The following is a 24,349-nucleotide window of genomic DNA, read 5'->3' on the forward strand; positions in this document are numbered from 1 at the left end:
GGGAAGTGTTCCCATGGCGGCCCTCTCCATAAATCTGTTTCACTTTCCCGTGCTCTCTCCTGGAAGAGTGCCTCCTCCTGCCAGAAGCCGCTGTCCCTCTGCCTGAGCACTAGGATCCTCCCCACCACGGAGTCCCTGTGGGGCTGTGGCCTCTGGAGTGAGATTCCCAACTCTGCCTCTACAGGCTCTGAGACCTGGTTTCTCACCTGCAAAACAGCACAGCAATCGTTCCTACCCACAGAGCTCTTAGGAGAGGTAAATGGACATTTGTCTGACTACTGAGCATATAGTAAGAGCTCAGAAATGGTGGCCGTTGTTTTAGAACCAGCTCCAGGGAGACCGCCATGAAGAACGGTGTAGAGCTGTCTGTCAGCAGGTCGCTGGAGACCACGTGGTTGTTCTGAGCAAGTGCCAGCGGGGCGGGGACACTGCCTGAGTCCTCTCCCACTCCTCCTCACCCCTCTCCCCTCGTCCTCGAGCCATTTCCTAAGAACACAGGAAGGACTGTGTCAGGGGTAATACGCTATGTAAAGACGCGGATTGGAGCGGTACGATGCCAGCCATAGTCCTGAGGCAGGGTTCTGGGAGCCTCCTGTTGTGCCAGGTGTTACATCTTAGTACCTGGATTGTGGGGAGGTCAGAGGTCCCAGGAGAGGGGCCAGGGAAACTGGAGCAATGAGGAGAATACGCAGCAGGCTCTGGGCAAGGGTTCTTTACCAACTGGAATGGAAGTATGTTGACATTTTAACAACCAGTGTGGCCAAACCACCAGATACCTATGGCTTTATCACCAGTTGAGACCCCAAGAAAGTCACTGTGAAACCTCCATGAAGAATGCAGGAGACCACAGCTCAGATTAAGCCCATTTAGTGTTCATACCCTGCTTGCAGGATGAGTTGGGGAGAAGGACTTTAGAGCCCAGGAGGCTACTCAAGTTTTAAAACATCCCTATCAAGGCCCTGGCCTGGTAGTTCAGTTCATTAGAGCTTCTTAAAGATACACCACAGTTGCAGGTTCAATCCCTGGTCAGGGCACATACAAGAATCAACCAATGAATACATAAATAAGTAGAACAATAAATTGATGGCTCTCTCTCTCTCTCAAATCAATAAATAAAAATTTCCACATCATTCCTTACTGCTTGCCTTGCTGATGCAATAGGAGAAAGGGACCCAGAAGTTTGATGATCCCAAGTTAAACACCACAGTGAATTTCTGAGGTTAGGGCCAATGCTGATAAAGCCACAGTAATGGACTTAGAAGACGAATATGCCAAATTGTGTTGTAGCCAACACCAGCTTTCATGCCTAGTCATTCAGCCATTTATTCCACTAAAATTTGTTAAGCTCTCATAGGTGCCAGGTGCTGTCCTATGGGCTGGGCATACAACAGTGAGCAAGACCAATAGGTCTCTGCACTAATAGCTCAGCCTAGTAAAGGAGCCAGACATAAAAAAAAATGACTATACAGGGTGATTAGATCTACAGTGGGAAGACAGGGTGCTAAGAGAGCAAAGAAGGGCACCTATCCCAGAAGTCTCACTGCAGGAAGTAATGTCTAAGCCACGATCTGAAGGCTGAGGGTGAGCTGGCCAGATGGAGAGGTGGAGGAAGTGTGGAGCAACACATGCAAAGACCAGAGGCTGGCTGAGACATCAGAAGAACAACACAGTTGACATGAACTTTAACATAATCCTTTTGATATGTCAAATTTGAAGTGCAATTAATACTAACACAGGCCTGGCTTCCTGCTTAATTAGAAAATGGCTTGGAAAGACTATAACGCTATAAATCTAAGTTTCCCAGCCCAAGGTGCTGGTTAGCAGGGAGAACAAGTTAGAAGGCATAAACTCAGGCTCAAGTCCCAACTTCACCTCTTCGGAGCTAGGTGAGCTTGGGTAAGTAAATTCAACCTCTCTGGGTTGTAGTTTCTTTATCTAAAAATGAATAACAATGCTGGTATCTACTCTGTAGCACAGCAGTGATATTCAAATGAGACAGTATATAAATTTGTGGAATCCACCCCCCACCTAAACATCATGTGGTGCCCAAGAATGTCAAGTGTTTTTTAGAAAAGAAATCCAACCTACTCCAAACATCATAGCTAGTGTGTATTGAGAATCACATATGCTGGCTCTGTCCTACATGCCTTACTTGGGTTACTTTATGTAATTCCCACAACAATCTAGTAATGGGGGGCACCACTATTTTCCTGGTTTCACAAACCAGGAAATCAAGGTAGAGAGGGTTAGTGACCTGCCTCAGGTCATCAAAAATGAAGAGGAAGTAAAAACAGTCTTCAATACTCCAGAACACTGACAACACCAAATGCTGGCAAGGATGTGGAGAAATAGGAATTTCCATTCATTGCTGGTAGGAATACAAACTGGTACAGCCACTTTGGAAGACAGTCTTACAAAACCACACAGTCTCTTCCCATATGATCCAGCAATCATGCTCCTTTGTATCCACCCAAAGGAGTTTAAAATGTATGTCCACACAAAAACCTGAGCATAGATATTTATAGCAGCATTATTCATAATCACTAAAATTTGGAAGTAATCAAGATGTTTTTCAGACTTCCAGGCAATATAGTGCTATAGGTAAATGAGGTACTTGCCTCTTCTCACAACCACATCAAAATTACAACTAAACTATAGAACAACCATCATTCAGAACAGCCTGAAATCAAGCTGAATGTAAGTCTTACAGCTACAAAATGAAAGAAGCCACATTGAGACTTGTAGGGGGGATGGAGGCATGAACAGACTGGTCCCACACCCATGTGTGTCAGATAAAAATCAGTAGCAATACCTTGGCTGTAAAGGTCCTTTCTGAGGAGCAAGGCCCCCCCAGCTCAGGGTTTCAGTGCCAGGAAGAGAAGTTCCTATAACTTCTGCCTGTAAAAACCAGCAGGAATTGAGGCTGAGGGAGGCTGAGGCCTCTGGAGTCCCAGGCAGTTCCTCTTAAAAGGCCCATGCATGGACTTACTTGGACTCACTCTTTCTAGGCTCCAGTGATGGGAAGGCAGCTTGAAAGGCATCAGAGACACATGGGAAAGAACTGAGTTGTTTGGCATCAGGACAAGAGCTGGAAGGGCAGCTTTCTCTAGACAGATGTTCCTTTGATGTGCCAACAGCAATCAAGACTCAATTATAACAGAAGGATGTACAGTCCACACTAGGGGTGCACCTCAAGGGCCAGCTGGGGTGATTAGGGAGGCTGTGCCAATGGACCCTACAAGACATCTATAATAGGCCACCTTACCAAGCCTAGGAGACATAGCAACTCTACCTGACACATAGAAACAAACACAAGGAGGCAGCCAAAATGAGGAGACAAAGAAACATGTCCCAAATAAAAGAACACAACAAAAGTACAGGGAAAGAACTAAACAAAATGGAGATAAGCAATCCAACAGATGCAGAATTCAAAACAGTGGTTATAAGGATGCTCAAGGAACTTAATGAGGAGCTCAAGAGCATAATAAAGGACTAATCAGAAATAAAAGATGCACTAACTTAAATTAATAATTTACAGGATATCAACAGTATGGTAGGGAAAGCTGAGAATCAAACCATCAATTTGGAATATAAGGAAACAGAAAATACTCAATCAGAATAGCAAAAAAAAAAAAAAAAAAGAATCCAAAAGAAGGAGAATAGTTTAAGGAGCCTCTGAGACAACTTCAAGTGTGCTGACATTCACATCATGGGGGTGCCAGAAGGAGAAGAGAGCAAGAAATTGAAAACCTATTTGAAAAAATAATGACTGAAAACTTCCCTAACTTAGTGAAGGAAACAGACATACAGGTCCAGGAAGCACAGAGAGTTCCAAACAAGATGAACCCCAAGAGGCCCACACCAAGACACATCATAATTAAAATGCAAAAGGTTAAAGACAAAGAGAGAATCTTAAAAGCAGCAAGAGAAAAGCAGTTAGTCACCTACAAGATAGCTCCCATAAGAATGTCAGCTGATTCTCAAAAGAAACTTTACAGGCCAGAAGGGAGTGGCAAGAAATATTTAAAGTGATGAAAAGGACCTACAACCCAGATTACTCTATCTTGCAAAGCTATCATTTAGAATCGATGACCATATGAAGAGTTTCCCAGACAAGAAAAAGCTAAAGGAGTTCATCACCACCGAAACAGCAGTATATGAAATGTTGAAGGGTCTTCTTGAAGAAGAAGATAAAAAATATGAACAATAAAATGGCAATAAATACATATAAACAATTGAATCTACAAACCAAATGAACAAGCAGAACAGAAACAGACTCATAGATACAGAGAACTTTTTGATGGTTGCCCGATGAGAGAGGGCTTAGGGGTAAAGGCAGAAAAGGTGAAGGGATTAAGAAGTGCGAATTGGTTAGACTGATGAACCTCAGAGGGGAGAGGGTAGTGCAGGAAAAGATAAACCAAAGGACTTCTATGCATACACGCATAACCAATGAACACAGACAATAGTGTGGGGAAAGAAGGAGGGGGATTAATGGGGGGACATCTGTACTACTTTCAACAATAAAGATAAATTAAAAAATAATAAAATAAAAAGGATGTTCTTCAGTATATGATAAATAAACTGTGGTACATCTAGACAACGTAACATTATTCATCACTAAAAAAGAAATTAGCCATTAAGCTATGAAAAGACATGGAGGAAACGTAAATGCATATTACTAAGTGAAAGGAGCCCATCTAAAAAGGCTACACACTATATTATTCCAACCTTATGACATTCTGGGGGGGGGGGGTACTACGGAGACAGTAAGATCAGTGGTTGCCTGTTAGGAGAAAGGTAGAGGTGATTTCACAGAGCCTGGGGGATTTTTAGGGCAGTGAAACTACTCTGCTAATACTACAATAGAGGATACATGTCATCATACATTTGTTCAGACTCATAGAAGGCACACCACCAAGAGTGAGCCCCAAAGTAAACTATGGACTTTGAAAGATAATGACGCGTCAGTGTGGGTTTGCCTGTAACAAATGTGCCACTGTGGTACCGGATGACCACGGTAGGAGAGCTTGTGTGGGCAGGGTGAGGGGAGGGATACATGGGAACTCTCTGTACTTTCTGCTATATTTTTCTGTGAGCATAAAAGTGCTCTAAAAACAGTATTCATTTAAAAATAAACAAGCTTTAAACCCAGGAAGTTTGGCACATCCCTTTAACCACTGTGCTATACTACTCCTCAACTTCTCATGGAAGGGAAAATCCAACTTCTAATAGAAGTAAAAAAGAGAAAAATACGTACATGCAAAGTGAAGCAAGGAGGTTGCTGGGGTGTGGAATGTGTTTACAGTTAAGGTTTCCAGCCCTTCCTAATCCTTGCTAGGGGCCAGGCAAGGCTTCAAGGCTGATTACGCCGACTCCTGCCTCATGTGTAGTGTCTGGTGAAGAGCACTTGACGTGTGGCGTGAGGCCAGCATCCCCAGGGTCCTTTGGTCTGAAAAACAGCTGTGAGTAATCTGGAGCACCCAGAGCAGAAAGCATTATCAGCTGGCCTGTCCCAAAGCCACTGGGAAGACTATCTCTGGTGCAGCTATGCCTCTCACTGTCCTATTTTTAGAAGAAGGTGTTCTTTCCAAGGCTCTGCTTCTGACCAAGGAGCCAGCCAGCTCTGTCCCAAGGCACAGCCTCAGAACATCTAGCTGCTCCACTCATTTGCCTGACTTAAGGCTCATTTTCTGTTTGTGGACCAATATTCAAAGCATTTGACCAAAGGAGTTTACAAGATAGCTCGTTCCCCAGCCGATGGTACCTGGTGTGATACTGTGCTCTGTCCTGGGAAGGAAGACATAAGACATTGTCCTGCTCGAACAAGAGCATCTTGCCAGCAGGTCAAAGAATACCATTCAAGGTGAACCAAAAGCCATTTTCTCTTGTAAGGAAGCAAATACCTGCTTGGGAGCCCACAGGATTAAGTTATGTTCTAGTACATCATGGTGGGAGGAGGAGTTGAAATAGTGAACCAAAAGAATAGTGAACCAAATGGGCCCCAGAAATTGAGAGAAACAGCCCCAGAGCTGGCTCAGGGCTCAACTCACTTGAGCATCCATTAGGACTCTCTGGAATAATCCCAGCCCAGCAGCTAATAATAATATTAATAACAAAAGGATAATACTAGCAACCATTTTTCAAGTGCCTTTTGCATGCAAGATATGTTAGGCACATTATCTTATAGACCGCAGGACAACCCATGCAGTGGGTGTTATTATTGCAGCTTTGCAGGAAAGTGAACTGAGGCTCAGAGAAACTGTTGAACTTACCCTAGTAAATGGTAGAGCTGATACGCAAACTCAAACTTTCTGACTCCAAAGCCCATGCATTCTTCTTCCATTGGTCATGCCATCCCCTCCAAGTGTCTCGGGGAGGAGGGAGCTCACACAAAAGGAAGGCTGGGTCGAGGTCTTTGCCAACTTTCTATTCCAGAATTCACACTAAAACAAAACATTTTTCTCAAGCCCCCCCACCAACTTGCCTCACCCCTAACATACACTTGCACCTGGGTGACAAAATGTTTGGTGACACAGAGTCACACAGTGGGAGGTCCTTGCTGCCCAGCTTGATGGGAACCCAAGGGACCACCTAGTCCAACCCTCTTGTCTCCAGATGAGGAAAAGGCGAGCCGGAGAAGTTAAACAACTGGTCTAAGGTCACACTGCAATTACAGAAACTCAAACACAGATCTCGAGAGTCTAAGTCTGGGACCCTTCCCACAATAACACCCCATCCCACCCCATCAATATGGCTCCATCTGGGCGAGATTCAGCGAAGTGTTCAAACTGAACCCCACTGTCGAAAGACTTCTGAGATAAGGCAGTGTTGAACCAATGTCACTCCTTCTTCCAAAGGTAGATGGGAGAAGCTTTCCAACAGGAGAAACACACAGATCATCTGAGACCTCTGGGAAGCCCGTGGGCTTGTGGCCTTTCAGAGCCAGATGTCCCCAGATCCCCAATCTACTCACACAGTCGCATAACCGAGGAACATCAAAGATGTCTACGAGCAAAACCAAAAGCTGGTGGTCTTTCCCAAACCCCCTCCAGGGTCCCTGCTTCTCCAAAATGGTACCTCCTGGACTGAACCTGGATCGCAGAAACCCAGAAAGAGGGATAAATGAGTGCGCGGGTGCTGTCAGTCCATCCCAGCTTCAACTTGTCTCACTGTCAGCTCACAGGTGGGTGGGGAATGAGGGGCGACAGTCTAGGAGAGATGATGTCACGCCGGCTGTGCCAAGGTTCCCTTACCTCCTCACGCCACGAGGATCTGAAGGCACACGAGTCACCAAGACAAGCTTCACTGTCCTTGTTCAATGGCCAGTCACTACTCACCAGGCCTTTTGATGGCTCACCAGTTACCAAAGTTATGAGTTTGCCCAACCAGTTCCAGGAGCTTCTAAGTTGGCAGCAGTTTAATGGTGTGCCCTGGGCAAATGAACATTTCTTAAAGATGCGAGGTGGTTCCAAACAAGTACTGAGAGGAATTTCGCAGTGGGAGGGGGAAAGCTGACATGTGTTCAGCTCCTACTGTGTCCTGGGTATTTCCTGTCATTTAATCCTCACCGTGTCATTGTTATTATCTTCATCTGACAAATGTTGAAAGACTTCCCAAGAAGTTCAGCAACCTCACCAAGGCCAGACAGACAGGAACTAGTGGAACTAAAACGCCACCTCAGGGCACCACCTGCCAACCGGTTGTTCCTGTGGCAGAAACGACTGGTTTTCTACGGAACCGTTTCTTTCTTCCTCGCTGCTAGAACCCTGGTCGCATGGAGGCAGCAATATGCCCAGCACCTGCCATCTGCTGAAATCTCTAGCTACTGGGCCTGATGCTTGAGCTGCAGCTCAGAATTTGTCATCTCCCAGAAACCGCCTTAGGCACGGCAGTCGGAGAGGCTGCAGCCACCGTATTACCACTCCGCCTCTGTTGTCCTACGGGTTACACCAACTCTTGTCAATTCGCCTGGGCTACCACCATTTACAGCATTGTTTCTACCGGGAAATGCATCATAAGATCCACCTGCCCCCCTGCGCCCTACTGCCTCCCTCCAACAAAGCCAACAACTTACAGGAGACTTCGTGAGTCCTTTACAGTGATACCTCGGTTCTCGAACGCCTCGGATTTCGACCAAATCGGTATTCGACCAGGAGATTCGAGAAACTTTTGTCTCGGAATCCGAACAAATATTTGGAACTCGAACTTCCGAGATGAGCCGAGTTGAGCCGAATGGCTTTCATTCGGCCCAGCGCGCCTTGCTTGCGCCATCAGTGTGCGTGCAGAGAGAGAGTCACGCTTTGTGGAGAGAGTCACGCTTTACACTGAATTTAACCCTTAGACATACTGTACACTTTTATTTCTTGTTGAGACTTATGTTTTTCTACATATTATATACAAATTAGGCCAGTAAATAGGCATTTTCTGGGGCTTGGAACGAATTAATCCAGTTTCCATTATTTCCTATTGGGTTTCATTGCTTCGGTTCTCGAACAATTTGGTTCTCGACCGTCCTCCTGGAACGAATTATGTTCGAGAACCGAGGTATCACTGTATAAGGTTCACAGTCAATTCAAATTTCACAGGTGCAGACCCAAAGCCGCACTCACATGGCCAACCCTTTACTCACCCGGGAGATCTGGGAATGGCAAGAATGCCAAAGCAAAGTCCTGAAAATAAAGTTCATCTGACGTATTTCTCTACTGTCCATTCTGCTTTATCAAATTGAAAGGCAATGTTCCCTACAACTGAAAACAGTACATCCCAGTCAAGAAGATAAGTTGTGCTTGGTGATTAGTGCCGTGTTTCCCTGGGAGAGGACTGGCTGGCATGAGGATAGCCCGGCGTTTCTCAGCCTTGGCACTACTGACATTTCGGGCCTGACAGTTTGTCACAGGCTCTGTCCTGGGCACTGTAGGAAAACAGCAGCGTCCAGGCCCTCCCTGTGAGATGCCAGGAGCACTCTCAGTGTGACCATCGGAAACGTCTTCAGACATGGCCAACTGTCTCCTGGAGGGCAAGCCCACCCACCACTAGTGAGGAACCACGGATAAAGGCTGATACATTGGAAGGACCCAGCTACTTACAGGGCTACATTAGACCTGACAGAGCCGTGAAACCCTCCAATGCAATAAGCAGTAGAGACCCCTGTTTCCTACCCCCTACGTAGGAAGCAGCTGGTAATGAAATGGCCTTGGGCCGTGCTCATGGACAAGGCCTGTTGTCCGGACCACCAAGACACTCTGCTTCCCAGAGGCTGCGGCAGGTCCCCTCAAGGCCTCCTTCGGACCTTACTTTCTGTCACTCCCACGCAGGCTGTGAAAGGCTGCCTTTCCCACTCAAGTTCATTGTTCCCCGGTCTGCAGGAGGGTGTGAGTCACAAGCCTCCGTCAGGGCTCCTGTATCACTTTGGAAGCCCCCTCTTCTCAGGGACCTGTCTCAGCGCAGTGGATGCCATTGCACAGATTCCAGCAGCTCAACATTGAGAGGGAAGCGAATTAACTTCACTGTATTTTGGGAGACTTCTCTGGAATCCAGCTTTGGACATGTCCACAGAGCAGGCTCGGACAACTTCATAGTCATACGGTGAATTCTCAGGAAAAACTCTTGGATTCCAACCCAGCATTGTGCTCTGGAAAGTACAAAATTGGAGTTTATCCTACAGGTTACCAAGCAAAGCAAATGTGATTTCCTTTCTGGTTTCTCCAATTATAGATATAGATGATATAAATATAGATAGAGATAGAGATACAGATACAGATATAGATGGGAAAATTAGGTTTACAGTTATTCATATGAAAAATAATACAATAATTAATAAATAATACAGAATCAACTTTTGCATACATATAACTGTAAACCTACTTTTGCCCACCCCTGTATATTTATCTATATACATATTTTGAGTCTTTCTTGGAACCACTCACTCTCTTACCTCAGTAATAATCAATGATAGAAGAAAAATCAATAGGGTGTCCCAAAAATATATCTATATTTTTTAATAACTGAATAATTATAAAGCCAGTGTCTATTAAAATACATTTCATTTTCAAAATGTAATAGAATCTACAGACACCCTGAATACATTTTTTGGGACACCCTGTATTTACTAAGTCACTGGCTGCTAGCAATTTGTTTACATTACCAAACTGAGAGTAATACTTCATTCATTCATTCATTCAAATTCTCCAGAAAAGGAGGTGTTGTTAGTGCTAAAGATATAGCAGTGAGCCCTGGCCAGTTTGGCTCAGCAGGTAGAGCATCGGCCTGCGGTCCAGAGAGACCTGGGTTCGGTTCCCGCTAAGGGCACGTACCTCAGTTGCAGTTTGTCCCCAGCCCTGGTTGGGTTGTGTGGGTGGCAACCTCTCGATGTGTCCCTTTCACATTGATGTTTCTCCCTCTCTCTCTCCCTCCTGCTCTATCTGAACAAAAAATGGAAAAAAAAAATTTCCTCGGGTAAGGATAAAAAAAAAGATATAGCAGTGAAGAAGAGTGACAGAATCCCTGGCCTCCTGGTGTTTATAGTCCAGCAGGGGAGCAAGAGAACGAATAAATAAATGAAATAATCACAGATTGCAGAAAGAGCTCAGATGGAGAGAAACAGAGTAGAAGCAGCCTCGCTTAAATAGGGTGAGCGGGGAAACCTCTGTGCGCACTTGTCCACTAAGCAGAGACTTGAAGATGAGGAGCTGGCCTGAAAAGATGTGCAGGGGACAGACACATTCACCACACACACACACCACACCACACACTACATGCACACACACATATAACACACACACACCGTTCACACTCATGCACACTTGCACCTTTTGCTTCAGGGGAACATCTCAGAGCTGAGGGAAGGCTTCAGCACAAAGGTCCTGAGACTTATTGTTTATATTACTCAGTAAAAAGAAGGCAGGAAGACACTCTATTCCCATAACAACTGTAGTTCCCATAACACTGGGTGATAAATGTGTAAGAAGACCTTGAACTATTAATGATACCGGAGGTGATAGAAAAAGCAAAGCCTTTCTTCCTGGGCCTAAGCCTGGGTTTACTCCCAAAGGTATAGATTTTACGAGTATGGGCATAGAAAGTTTTTTTTTAAGGGGGAAAAAGAATATTATGATTAAAATGCCACCTAGAAAGGTAACTTTATTGTTGTTGATTATTCTATATCTGAAATTATTTACCTCTATTACTCCCCATTTCCCAATGAAAGATTTAACTTTTATATGTTAAACTACATATATCCTATATGTCACATTATAAATACATTGTAAATACAATCATATATGTAAAACTGAAGGTCTGTATACAAGCTACTATATGTAGCAGTACCAACCAGGGATAAGTTAAATGTGTGTTCTTCTATAGTTAGAGCTGTTTTTAAGTATTTCAAAAATAATTTTGTGTGTGCAAGTAAACACCTACCTCACTAGCCAGTTAGCATCGGCTCATTTACTTGTGCTTGCTGAGGACCTACTGGGTACCAGGCACTGAGGCCGAGACCTGCCGACCCAGCAGGGAGCAAGTCCCAGCTAACCTCTGCCCTCTGGAGATGACATCCAGTGGGTGAGATGGGCGGCCAACAAATATACACAGAGAGAAGTACTGACAGCACATTATAAACTCACTGACTCAGTCTGAGGGGTCAGCAAGTGACCTGGGGTGGGACAGCACAAATGAGCAAGAGTGAAGAGAGGGTGGCGGGTGGGGGAGAGCACTCCAGGCCTAGGGGGCTGCCTGTAGGAAGGCCCTGACCGGGAGGAGGGTTGGCACTTTGGGTGACCCAGACTGAGCCAGAGGAGGAGGGGTAGGAGGGTGAGGTGTCGGAGGGGGAGGGGCCAGAGGAAGAGGGGCCGATGGGGAGGGGCTGGAAGGGGAGGACAATAGTCCCCGAGGCGCTGGAGAGATGGGCAGGGCCAGATCCTGGAGGGTCCTGTGAGTCTCCCTGAAGAGACTGGGCTTCGATCTATGGGAATCAGAAGCCCCTGCCCGGGCTAGAGGTGGGGAGAGACAATGCTTTGCGTGGCCCCAGGAGGAGGGGTGAAGCTGACAAGTGAGAAATGAAGAGAGGTGCCAACGAGAACACACTGGAGATGAAGAGGCCAGTGCTCTTTCCTGAAGCCTCAAGATCTCAATCAATGGAGGGAGGGAGGGCGGTGAGGCAGAGTCCTTTGGAAACCTGCCAGGATCTCCATCGTTCTTGTCAAAGGCCTTTCGCCACTTACTGGTTATCCTTAGCCATCTGCTCACGTTTAGGGGCTAGCATTGAAGTGCTGAGTGAAAGTTCCATGTGTGAGGCCAGTCTGTCAACTGGTGTGACCTAACCCCAGGAAGAGCGCCCACTACACACACTGACAGAACTGATACTCTGTAAGATCTACCTGTCTTCTTAGCCACCATTCTCCTTGAATCTAGAACATAGTGGGTGCTCAATAAATACTTGCTGTTATTATTAAACCTCTCTGAGCCTCAGTTTTCTCATCTGAAAATTGGGGATGAAAATATTTATCTGGAAGGTGTTGTGAGAGGAAAGATATGTAAAGCACCTGGCACAGTCTCAGTTTTAGCAGATTAGTTATAAATAATGAGTAACAATCATTATCATCATTATCATTTCTAGAGATGACAGCAGGGTGGCTGCTTCATGACCATTTGTGGTCACCACAAGCCACACTAAATATAGAGGCAAAGCACAGTACTTATTGAGAGGCTAGTTATTATAGTACAAATCAACAAAGCAAGGAGAAAACTCAAGATAACAGCCCTTGACATTCAATGTGTAGAAAGTCCAAGGACACTGGCTTCAGGGTGACGTAGAGGCAGCCGAGGAGGTTAAAAGGGTGTGCCAAATTCGGACACTATCCAGAGAGCAGGCAGGTTGATGGGTTGTTTCTTTTGGACTTGAGTTTTTTGTTTGTTTGTTTGTTTTTCTTTATTGATTTTAGAGAGAGAAGGGAGAGAGAAACAAATGAGAGAGAACATCGATTGGCCGCCTCCTGCATGCCCCCCACTGGGGATTGGGCCCACAACCTAGGCATGTGCCCTGACCAGGAATTGAACCGGCGACTTCTTGGTGCATGGGTGGAGGCTCAACCACTGAGTAACACTGGCCGGGCATGGACTCGAGTTTTTAAATTTATTTTTCTTCTTTTTTAATCCTCACCCAAGGATATTTTTTCCATCCACATTTAGAAAGAGAGAAAGAGAAACATTGATGTGAGAGAGACACGTGGATTAGTTGCCTTCCGCATGCGCCCCAATTAGGGCTGGGAATCTAAATCTGCAACCCAGGTACGTGCCCTTGACCAGAAATTGAACCTGAGACCCTCTAACAACTGAGTCACACCAGCCAGGGCTAGAGTTTTTAATTTAAAAGGAATATATGTCTATAGTTTTTTTTTTTAAATCAAACAGGCCTGGCCGGTGTGGTTCAGTGGTTAAATGTTGACCCATGTACTAAGAGGTTGCCAGTTTAATTTCCAGTCAGGGCACATGCCCAGGTTGTGGGCCTCATCCCCAGTGGAGGGCATGCAGGAGGCGGCCAATCGATGTTCTCTCTCACCGATGTTTCTATCTCTGTCCCTCTCTCTCTCTAAAATCAATAAAGGAAAAAAAAAAACAATAAAAAATAATAAAATTTAAAAATCAAACAGTACAAAAGGGTATAACTAGGAAAGTCAGCACTCCTATCACCCCCAAACCGTCAGGCAGATTCCCCAGAGATAAACACTGTTATTTCTTAGATACTTCTATGCATATATAAGAATACATGCATATTTTCTACAGATGGGATTAAAAAAACTATTCTGGAATTTGCTTATTTCCCTCCACTTTATCCTGATACCTTTGCTTATCAATATATGTAGTTTTAACTATTTTTATTATTTTTTATTCTTCACCCAAGGATATCGTTCCACTTATTATCAGATAGAGCGGGAGGAAGGGAGACAGAGAGCAACATCAATGTGATAGAGCCACATCGACTGGTTGCCTCACGCATGACCAGACCAGAGCTGGGGATGAACTGCAAGCGAGGTACGTGCCCTTGACTGGGATGAACCCGAGACTCATTGGTCCATGGGCCGACGCTCTAACCACTGAGCAAACCAACCAGGGCTGTAGTTTTAACTATTTTTAACAACTGCTCTATTAAGATAAGCCACCAGATGTGGATGGCTTAACATAATTGAAGTTTGTTTCTCATTTACTTAAATCCTATTGTTGGTAGGGAGTTTTGGGGAGGCGGGAGATATCCTGATCCTAGCATTTATTCAGGGATCTGGGATGGCCAAGGCCCTGCCAACGTCCACATGTGACTTCCACGCATTTGGTGGCTTCTAAGGTCACCCTAGGTGTTGATATCCAGCTGGCAGATGGGGACAGAGTGTGGAAGAAGGGGAGGTTTGTTTTAAAGAGCCAGGCCTAGAAGTGACATGTATCACCTCTGCCCACATTCCACCGGCCAGAATAAGATTCCCTGCCCTAGACTGGTACTAGAGAATGTCCCAGCTGGACAGCTGCTTCCTACAACTCCACACCACGGCAGGGAAGCCCAGCCTTTGATGTACTGTAGGAATATTGTCACCTAAGCTTTAGGAGGCTGGCTTTCCTCCTCTTTTTCTGCTTTTCTACTTATCTTTTGTCAAAGGCAAATTTTTTAGCTTTTAAAACTATATCTTTATTAATCCTTTGTTATAAAAGTAAAAATACTTTGTAATAAGATTTTATTGAGACACAGCATGGGGCAGAGACTAAGGATAGGGGAGAACAATACAGATTTACCTCATCCCAGTAAGAGCAACACAGTATTCCACAGATGAATTATCATGTAGTCCACCATTGCCCTACTAACAAACAGTCAGGTGTGTTCCAGTTTGTCATTACAACCAACAGTGAAAGAAGCACATATATATTTATACACTGCTATTATCATTTGTATAAGAGTATCTCCAAAGTGGAATGTCCAAGTCAACACGTAGGGATGTGGTGTGTCTGTGTGTTATTTTTTATTTTTATTGACTTCATTGAGGTGACATTGGTTAAAAAAGGTTTCAGGTGTTAAAGGCAAATTTTTTTTTTTTATCCTCACCCGAGGACATTTTTTCACTTCTTGTTCAGATAGAGCGGGAGGGAGAGAGAGGAAGAGAGAGAGAGAGAGAGAAACATTGATGTGAAGGGACACATCGAGTGGCTGCCACCCGCACGACCAACCAGGGCCGGGGACAAACTGCAACCGAGGTACGTGCCCTTAGCGGGAACCGAACCCGGGTCTCTCTGGACCGCAGGCCGACGCTCCAACCGCTGAGCCAAACCGGCTAGGGCGTTAAAGGCAAATTTTTAAAGTGTGGAAAATGATTATCTGGTAAGAATGAAGAAATAAGAAATTAGACACCTGCAGAGTGTGCACACTGGTCAGACTTGGTGGGGGTAGGGAGGAGACACCGTCAATGAAAAGCCTTACGAGGATACATGTCTTTGACCCAGAAACACTTCTAAGGGCATTTCTTAAATAAATGAGTGGATTGACTTCCGGTCAAGATGACGGCATAGGTAAACGCAGTATGGCATCCTCCCACAACCACATCCAAGTTACAACTAAACTACAGAACAACCATCATTCAAAACCGCCTGAAACCAAGCTGAATGGAAGTCCTACAACTACGGAATTAAAGCAGCAGCCACATCCAGACTGGTAGGAGGGGCGGAGGCGGACGGGCTGGTCCCACACCCACGTGTGGCGGATAAAAATCAGGAGGCTACCTCGGCCGGGAAGGTCCTTCCTGAGGACTGAGGGGTCCCCGTCCCACACCAGATGCCCCGCTCAGGGTTCCAGTGCCAGGAAGAGAATCCCCATAACTTCTGGCTGGAAAAACCAGCAGGAACTGAGGTTGAGGGAGGGTGAGGAGGCTGGAGCCCCAGGCAGCTCCTTAAAGGGCCGGCGCACGGACTTATCGGACTCTCTCCCTCTAAGCTTGGAGGGGAGGCAGCTCGAGGGGAACCAGAGACATACAGGGAAGAACTGAGCTGTTTGACACTGGAGCGAGGGCGGGAGAGGGGTCTTTCTCCGGGACAAACGTGCTGTCAGAGGCCTTTGTTCCTTTGGTGAACCCTTCCCTGGGGCGCCAGACAGCTGCCATATCTGGGACTCCAGCAACCAGGCTCACACTGGTAGCCCCGCCCTGGTGACTCCGAAAGGCCCCGCCCCGCCCCACCCAACTTTCAGGCCCACCCAAGCTGTTGCCAGTTGCTTAACCATAGGATTGGCCTGTCTTGGATCCTGCTTCAGGTTTTTCCTAAATTCTTTCAAACGAGCAGCATCTGGTCTCAGCGAGCCCCATACCGCTCGTTAAGTAATACACAGAAACAAACACGGGGAAGCAGCCAAAATGAGGAGGCAAAGAAACAGGTCCCAAATGAAAGAACAGAACAAAACCCCCAAAAAAGAACTAAGCAAAATGATGATAAGTAACCTAACAGATGCTGAGTTCAAAATACTGCTTATAAGGATGCTCAATGAACTCAGTGAGGGCCTCAAGAGCATAAAAAAGGACCTGTCAGAAATGATCGATGCACAGTTAGAAACGAAGGAGGCTTTAACTGAAATAAAGAATAATTTACAAAGATTCAATAGTAGAGTATGTAAATCCAAGAAGCAAATCATTGATATGGAATATAAGGAAGCAAAAAACGCCCAATCAGAACAACAAAAAGAAAAAGGAATCCAAAAAAATGAGGATAGTGTAAGGAGCCTCTGAGACAACTTCAAGCGTGCCAACATTCGCATCTTGGGGGTGCCGGAAGGAGAAGAGAGAGAACAAGAAATTGAAAACCTGTTTGAAACAATAATGGCAGAAAACTTTCCTAACTTGGTGAAGAAAACAGAAATACAAGTCCAGGAAGCACAGAGAGTCCCAAACAAGATGAACCCCAAGAGGCCCACACCAAGACACATCATCATCAAAATGCAAAAGGTTCAAGACAAAGAGAGAATCTTCAAAGCAGCAAGAGAAAGGCAGCTAGTTACCTACAAGGGAGTACCCATAAGACTGTCAGCTGATTTCTCAAAAGAAACTTTGCAGGCCAGAAGGGAGTGGCAAGAAATATTCAGAGTGATGAAAAGCAAAAACCTATAACCAAGGTTACTCTATCCTGCAAAGCTGTCATTTAGAATCGATGGCCATATAAAGACTTTCCCAGACAAGAAAAAGTTAAAGGAGTTCATCACCACCAAACCGTTATCATATGAAATGATGATCTTTTTGAAGAAAAAGATAAAATATATGAACAAACAAAATGGCAATGAATACATATCTATCAACAATGGAATCTACAAACAAAATGAACAGGTAGAACAGAAACATTCTCATAGATACAGAGAACATTTTGTTGGTTGCCAGATGGGAGGGGGGTTGGGGGAATGGGTGAAAAAGGTGAAGGAATTAAGAAGTACAAATTCATTGCTAGACTGACAAACCTCAAAGGGAAAGGGGATGGGGGGGGGAATAGACCAAAGAACTTATATGCATAACCAATGGATACAGACAATAGTGTGGGAAAAGGTGGGAGGGGGGCGGGAGTGGGGAGGAGGGGGTCAATGGGGGAAAAATGTGGAACATCTGTAATACATTCTACATTCAACAATAAAGATATAAAAAAATAAATAAAAGAAATGAGTGGGTTACTGCTCACAACGTATGTACAAGGATATTTATAATAGTGAAACCCTGTAAGCAATCTAGACACCCAACAATAGACCTGTCTAAATTACAGTGCATCCATACAATAGGTTCTGCAAGTGTTTATAATAATGGTGTAAATACCTGCAAACATAAAAATATGTCCATATGTTATAATAAAACATAATACTCCTACACAGTATAAATTTTTAAAATAAGTTGATTATTTATAGCAAAAAGGCTGGAGGACATATATTGTTTACAGTATTTATCCTTGAGTAGTATGACTATGGGTGTTTTCCACTTACTTTTACATCTTTATGTAATGTCTCACTGTTTTTTCACTAGAAAAAAAAACAGTGAAGCTATTTTCAGTTTGAAACAGATTTTTTAAAATGTAGATAAAAGAGATTAGGGTTTAAAGGATTCAAAGCAAGTATGTGAGTCAGACCTGGCTTCCTGGACCTTGCCTGTCTATTGGGCCTGTCACTAACACTCAAGTTGCTATCAGAAGCACTTTTCTCTGTTGACGTGACTAACTGTTGTCACGCCATCCCAGGTTATAATGGGAGGGGAGGATAGACCCCAGAGCAGTCAGCAGCAACCCCATCAGTTGGTGGGCTGGAGCTCACATGCCTCCAGCCTCCGCATGGGGAACATCATCAGGGCCCTGGTGGCCTTCATTCCTGCTGACCGCTGCCAGAACTACGTGGTCAGAGACCTCCAGGAAATGCCGCTGGACAAGATGGTGGATTTGAGTGGGAGCCAGCTGCGCCGCGTCCCTGTGCATGTGTGCTCCTTCCGGGAGCTAGTCAAGCTCTACCTGAGTGACAACCACCTCAGCAGCCTGCCTCTGGAGCTGGGGCAGCTACAAAATTTGCAGATCCTGGCCCTGGACTTCAACAACTTCAAGGCTCTGCCCCAGGTGGTGTGTACTTTGAAAGAGCTCTGCATCCTCTACCTGGGCAACAACAAACTCTGTGATCTCCCCAATGAACTGAGCCTGCTCCAGAATCTCCGGACTCTGTGGGTCGAAGCCAACTGCCTCACCCAGCTGCCAGATGTGGTCTGTGAGCTCAGTCTCCTTAAGACTCTGCATGCTGGCTCTAACGCCCTGCGCCTGCTACCAGGGCAGTTCCGGCACCTCCGGGAGCTGAGGACCATCTGGCTCTCAGGCAACCAGCTGACCGACTTCCCCCCTGTGCTGCTTCACATGCCCTTCCTGGAGGTGATTGATGTGGACCGGAACAGCATCCGCTACTTCCCCAGCCTGGCCCACCTGTCGAATCTGAAGCTGGTTATCTATGACCACAATCCTTGCAGGAATGCACCCAAGGTGGCCAAAGGTGTGCGTCGTGTGGGAAGATGGGCAGAGGAGACACCAGAGCCTAACCACAGAAAAGCCAGGCGCTATGCTTTGGCTGAGGAAAGCCAGGAGGCACAGGCATCTGCCCCGCCTCCTCCACTTCCTTCTACCAATTCCTGAGGAGCTTCAGTGGTAGGTCAATGCCAAGAACACAGCTCCAGGATCTTCTGGAGGCCTCTCCAGCAGAATACAAAAGATTGCTCTGGGACATTAGGGGTATCTCTGCCAGTAGGGCTGATGGAGCCAGATGAAATCCCTAGATCACACCAAGAAACATCTGAAAACATCTCTTCCAAATGGTTGTTGTGTTACAGGAAGTATGCCTTCCTCACAAGAAAAACAGTCTGTCTAAGCAGGTATTTTGAAACAGTAAAGACCAAGAAGGGCTGGGATACTGTGGCCTCCTACTCTCCAGAAGTGGCTGGTCATGAGGCTTGTGAGCTCGAATAAGGTATTTGTTATAGAACTCATCTAAAAGGACTGTCTCCAGCCCTTTGCACGATGTATTTTCTTACTATGGGTGATCACAAACGGTATGAAAATATTACTAATTCAGGCCTCTTTAAAAGTACATTTCTACCTAGTCAGTCACTCACAGAAAGACCTTGTTGCAAGGGTTCAAGATTAAGCTTTTTACCTGTTTAGCGAAGGCTGGTTAAGACTCCCAATGGAGAATGCCTCCTGGTGGAGCCCAATTGCCACTTTAAACTTGAAGGTGGTTTATGCTGACTTAGCTCATTTCCTGTAAAAGGTTTGACCCAAGGGCTACTCTCAACTGTTTACTATGACTGACAATGCTAGAAGTCACCTAGAAAGTGCAACCTCAAGTGGTCTTTCAAATCAAGCCTAGTTGTAACGCTGGCTGCCTCTGTGGAACAGAGCCCTGCTGTTCATTCACATTAACAAACCAGAACCGAACTGAATTCCCCTCCATGGAGCAAAATGTCTCCAGAATCGTACAAGGTTAATAGTGAGAAATCTGTTCACTTGAAACAAACACTTGGAAATCTGAATTGCAGGTTGTGGTGTACAGAGAAAGCATAAGCCTTTAGCCTGTCAGTATCTCTGATTTGTTTTGTCTTGATTGTTTTGTAGATAGGATCCTTTTGATGATCAGTGTATACACCTAGAAATTAAATTGTGACCTTCTTTCTATGAATACATCAACTTTACAGAAACTTGTCATTTCATTAATTTGAAACACAGAGCAGGTGTTCCATTGCTATGTATACAGAGACTTGGTTTTAGTAATGTATCTCAATTTTAATTAACTCCTTGCTGTTGGACAAAAGCTCAAGTAAAATTTTCTTTTGCTATTTGGAAAAAAAAGTGCTGTCAATGGCTGATTTCATAACAATCCTTTATGTAAACAGGATTTGATAACAATGCTTTAAACCTTTTCCGCAATCAAAGACACAAAAAGTGTCATCTCAATTAAAACAGTTTTTCGCTATAAAAGCATCTCATGTTTTCCCACCACAAATATTTCTTGCTAAACCAGAGGAAGTTTCATATCACTATAATCTTCCTATTGTCACTTCCTAGTCTGTAGAGTATCTGTAACCCATTAGACTTTAATAATTAAATGTAATAGGTTGTCAAATATTAAACTACTAATTTCTGTTATACAGCTAGGATTTTTAGCCTATTTTCTCATTCCTAATGATTAAAACTAAACTACACTCAGTTCATGCTAGAAATTTTCTGCCAATAGCCAGCCTTATGATGCTGGCTTTGACTTTTTTTAAACAATCCTCACCTGAGTATATGTTTTCTAGAGAGAAGAAGGGAGAGAGAGAAAAAAAAAACATCCATGTGAGAAACATTTATCGGTTGCCTCCTGTATGCATCCCGACCCGGAATCAAACCTGCAACCTTTTGGTGTACAGGACTACACTTTGACTTTCTTTTGACCCTGTCTTCCCCCTCCCAAGATTACCAGGCCCACATTTTCCAGTGTAGTCACAGGCTAAAGCCATAAAACAAAGTAAAGCCACATGACTAATATAGAGTACCCATATAATGAGCTAACTGTTCTGAATCAAACGTCAAATTATAAACAAGACAAATACACTATAAACATTTCTCAAACAATATGGTTAACAATTCACGGTTTTGCTGTCCAAAATGTTTTTTTTGTTTGTTTGTTTGTTTTTATCCTCACCCGAGGATATTTTTCCATTTTTTGTACAGATAGAGTGGGAGGGAGAGAGAGGGAGAGAGAGAGAGAGAGAGAGAGAAACATCGACGTGAAAGGGACACATCGAGTGGCTGCCACCGCACGACCAACCAGGGCCGGGGACAAACTGCAACCGAAGTACGTGCCCTTAGCGGGAACCGAACCCAGGTCTCTCCGGACCGCAGGCCGACGCTCCAACCGCTGAGCCAAACTGGCCAGGGCCCAAAATGTTTTTTTAAAATATTTTTTTAGCCCTGGCTGGTCTGGCTCAGCGGTTGGAGCGTCAGCCTGAAGACCAAAGAGTCCCAGGTTCGGTTCCTGCTAGGGGCATGTACCAAAAAAAAAAAAATATACACACACACACACACACACACATACATATATTTTTTTTAGAGAGGAAGGGAGAGGGAAATAGAGATAACATCAATGAGAGAGAACATTGACTGGCTGTCTCCTGCATGCCCCACATTGGGGACTGGGCCCACAACTGGGCATGTGCCTTAACTGGGAATCGAACCAGTGACCTCTTGGTTCATGGGTCGATGCTCCACCACTGAACCACACCAGCTGAGCTGTCCAAAATGTCTGTACTATAGTTTCAATCAATTATATATAGTAACTATATAAATGCATATTTACATTTCCATTACCCTGACATTTTCTTGAAATTCAGACACAAATAGAAAAAGAGGAAAATGCTGAAGCACCAAATAAATTTTACTTATGATTTTAAAAGTCCTGAAACTTAAAAGTGTTACACATTAGAGGACAATCTCTTTCAGAAGTTAGCACAGAATTTTAGCTTCCATAAATACAAATGCCAACTAAGATCTTTAACTTGCATTTTATGGAAATAAATGTTTTTTCTTTTTCTCTTTTGTCCTAAAATGTAACATCACTGTAATCTCACACTTAAAAAGTGAGCTTGTGCCCAGCCAGTATGGCTCAGTGGCTGAGCATCGACTCATGCACCAAGAGGTCACTAGTTTTAATTTCCGGTCAGGGTACACGCCCAGACTGTGGGCCAAATCTCCAGTGGGGGACATGCAGGAGGCGGCCAATTGATGTTCTCTTTCATTGATGTTTCTCTCTCTCCCTCTCCCTTCCTCTCTCTCTCTATACATAAAAAAAAAAAAAAAAATTAAAAGAAATTTTTCTTAAAAAAGTGGGCTTGTGTCCTAAAAATCAACCAGACTCAAATTTTACCAAAAGTGTGGTATAATTTGATGATTAAGAGCACGGCCTTCAAACTACCTCAGTTCCAATCCCAGGTTTGCCATTTACTGGTCAGTTACTATCTGTGTACCTCAGTTTTCTCATCAGTAAAATTTCTACCTCTCAGGCTACTACAATGATTACACAAATTACTGTGTATAAAGTGCACAGAACAGTGCCTGGCAGGTGACAGTTAATATTTACATACCATGTTCTTTTATTGTTATGCCATGCATCACAACACTTATATTTACCCTACAAATCAGTATAATTCCTTGCCTAAAGGAAAAAAAACATGCAAAACAAAAAAGTTTTATTTTTAATAAAATTTTCAACAGTATCTATAGTCTTGAATATGAGAAATATAACTGCAATGTGTTCAAATACTTCTGGTTTATCTAAACAGGAAAGCACAGACAAAATTACCAAAGATTTCATTTTTAAATTTCTAAATGAATATACTTTGCACTTTTCCCTATTATTGTACAATCAGAAAATCAAAGTACAGTAAATCCTCACTTAACATTGTTGATAGGTTCTATGACTTTAAACAACATATAAAACCAATCTTACTGTAGGCTTATATAGAAAGGAGTTAAGTTCCTGTGGCATCTTATCAACATTATAATGAAATGGCATCAATAAGAGTATTATGAGGAACTGCTGTACTTGAACTATTCCTTGGCACTAAATCCTGTGTGTCTTGAGAAGCAGGAGGCATGAGACTACACTTTACTTTCTGGCTTTTGTCACTCCAAAAAAAAAAAATGCACGCATCTTATAATCTCACTACCATAGAAAGGATATTAATACTATTGAAAAGCAACTCAATTTATATGTTTTTACCTTCTAGACTGTCTACTTCTGGAGAACAGGAAGCCAGGTGATAAATCTTTAAATCCCCAGTGCCTAGTACAATTCCAAGTTACCTGAATTTTAGAGATTTCTCATGCACCCAGTGCACAGGCATGGTACTATTCTCAGAGTCTTATGTAAGGCAATTCAAACAACCTTTTCAATATCCACGTGTACTATACTGCTCACAATTTTACAATTTTAAAATGAAGTTGTAAAATCAGGTTTGCTTCATTCCTCACATTGAGAATCTGAAATGCTCTTTAGTAATTCTAATTTTAAAAAGGTTAAGTCCTCTACATTTCTGTTCTCTGAATGTTCTAATACACTAGTATAGGTAGAAGATGAGGCAGATTTTAGAAAAGAAGCTGTACAAAGAGTACTCTACTGACTTTTATCAACCAGGGTCCTATTAATTCACCCCCATATAGTTTACATGAAGAGACTTTAACAAAGAACTATTACTAGATAGGATTAAGGGGGGTAAAAACCCAATACTGAGGTGGTAATACTGAGGCATAGAAAAAAGAGCAACAGCAGCAGCTGCCATCACTTGTACAGGTAACTGAAAAAGGAACAGAAATGTTACCAAATCCAGTAAGAGCCAAGAGCTGTAAGAGCTAAGAGCTGCCTCACGAAGCAACAGTATTGGTAGGTCTTGTAGGAATGCAGCCACTTCCAGAGACAGTAAAAACACTAAGAAAATAGTGATTCCTTCTCCCCATATCCTGCCAGTGCCTCCGTAAGCTAAACCACAGGAAACCAGTCCACAGAGAGTTGTGAGGCAGTCATCAAGGAGAAGCCCCATGACATCCAAGCAGGCCCCAAGAATGGATTCTGGCTTGAGGAGAGCTGTAGAGACAGTAACCAGCACACACATTCTCCTTCAAATAAAAACAAACCCTGAAGGCTATCAGAACAGATTTTAAAATCCTGGGCACTTGGACTTCCAAGATTATGAATTCAAAATAAGAAAGGGACATGGGTGTACTGTTGGATATAACAATTAAGCGCCCGTGTTTCTACCATTTAGATGAACTTTAACTGGTATATTCTTTATAA

General features: G+C 44.0%; 1 protein-coding gene across 1 annotated transcript; it reads left to right on the plus strand.

The window, feature by feature from the left end:
• The first annotated feature begins 18,321 nt into the window (after nucleotides 1-18,321).
• LRRC10 (leucine rich repeat containing 10) lies at nucleotides 18,322-19,299 on the plus strand. The gene has a single exon (XM_036253053.1). It carries the CDS (start codon nucleotides 18,322-18,324, stop codon nucleotides 19,156-19,158), a length of 837 nt encoding a protein of 278 aa, XP_036108946.1. The 3' UTR covers nucleotides 19,159-19,299.
• The last annotated feature ends 5,050 nt before the right edge of the window (nucleotides 19,300-24,349 follow it).

Source organism: Molossus molossus, unplaced genomic scaffold (assembly GCF_014108415.1).
Source record: "Molossus molossus isolate mMolMol1 unplaced genomic scaffold, mMolMol1.p scaffold_m16_p_10, whole genome shotgun sequence".
Taxonomy (NCBI): Eukaryota; Metazoa; Chordata; class Mammalia; order Chiroptera; family Molossidae; genus Molossus; species Molossus molossus.

Coding starts and splice junctions, on each gene's coding strand:
- LRRC10 (XM_036253053.1), top strand. CDS start 18,322: ATGGGGAACATCATCAGGGCCCTGGTGGCCTTCATTCCTGCTGACCGC.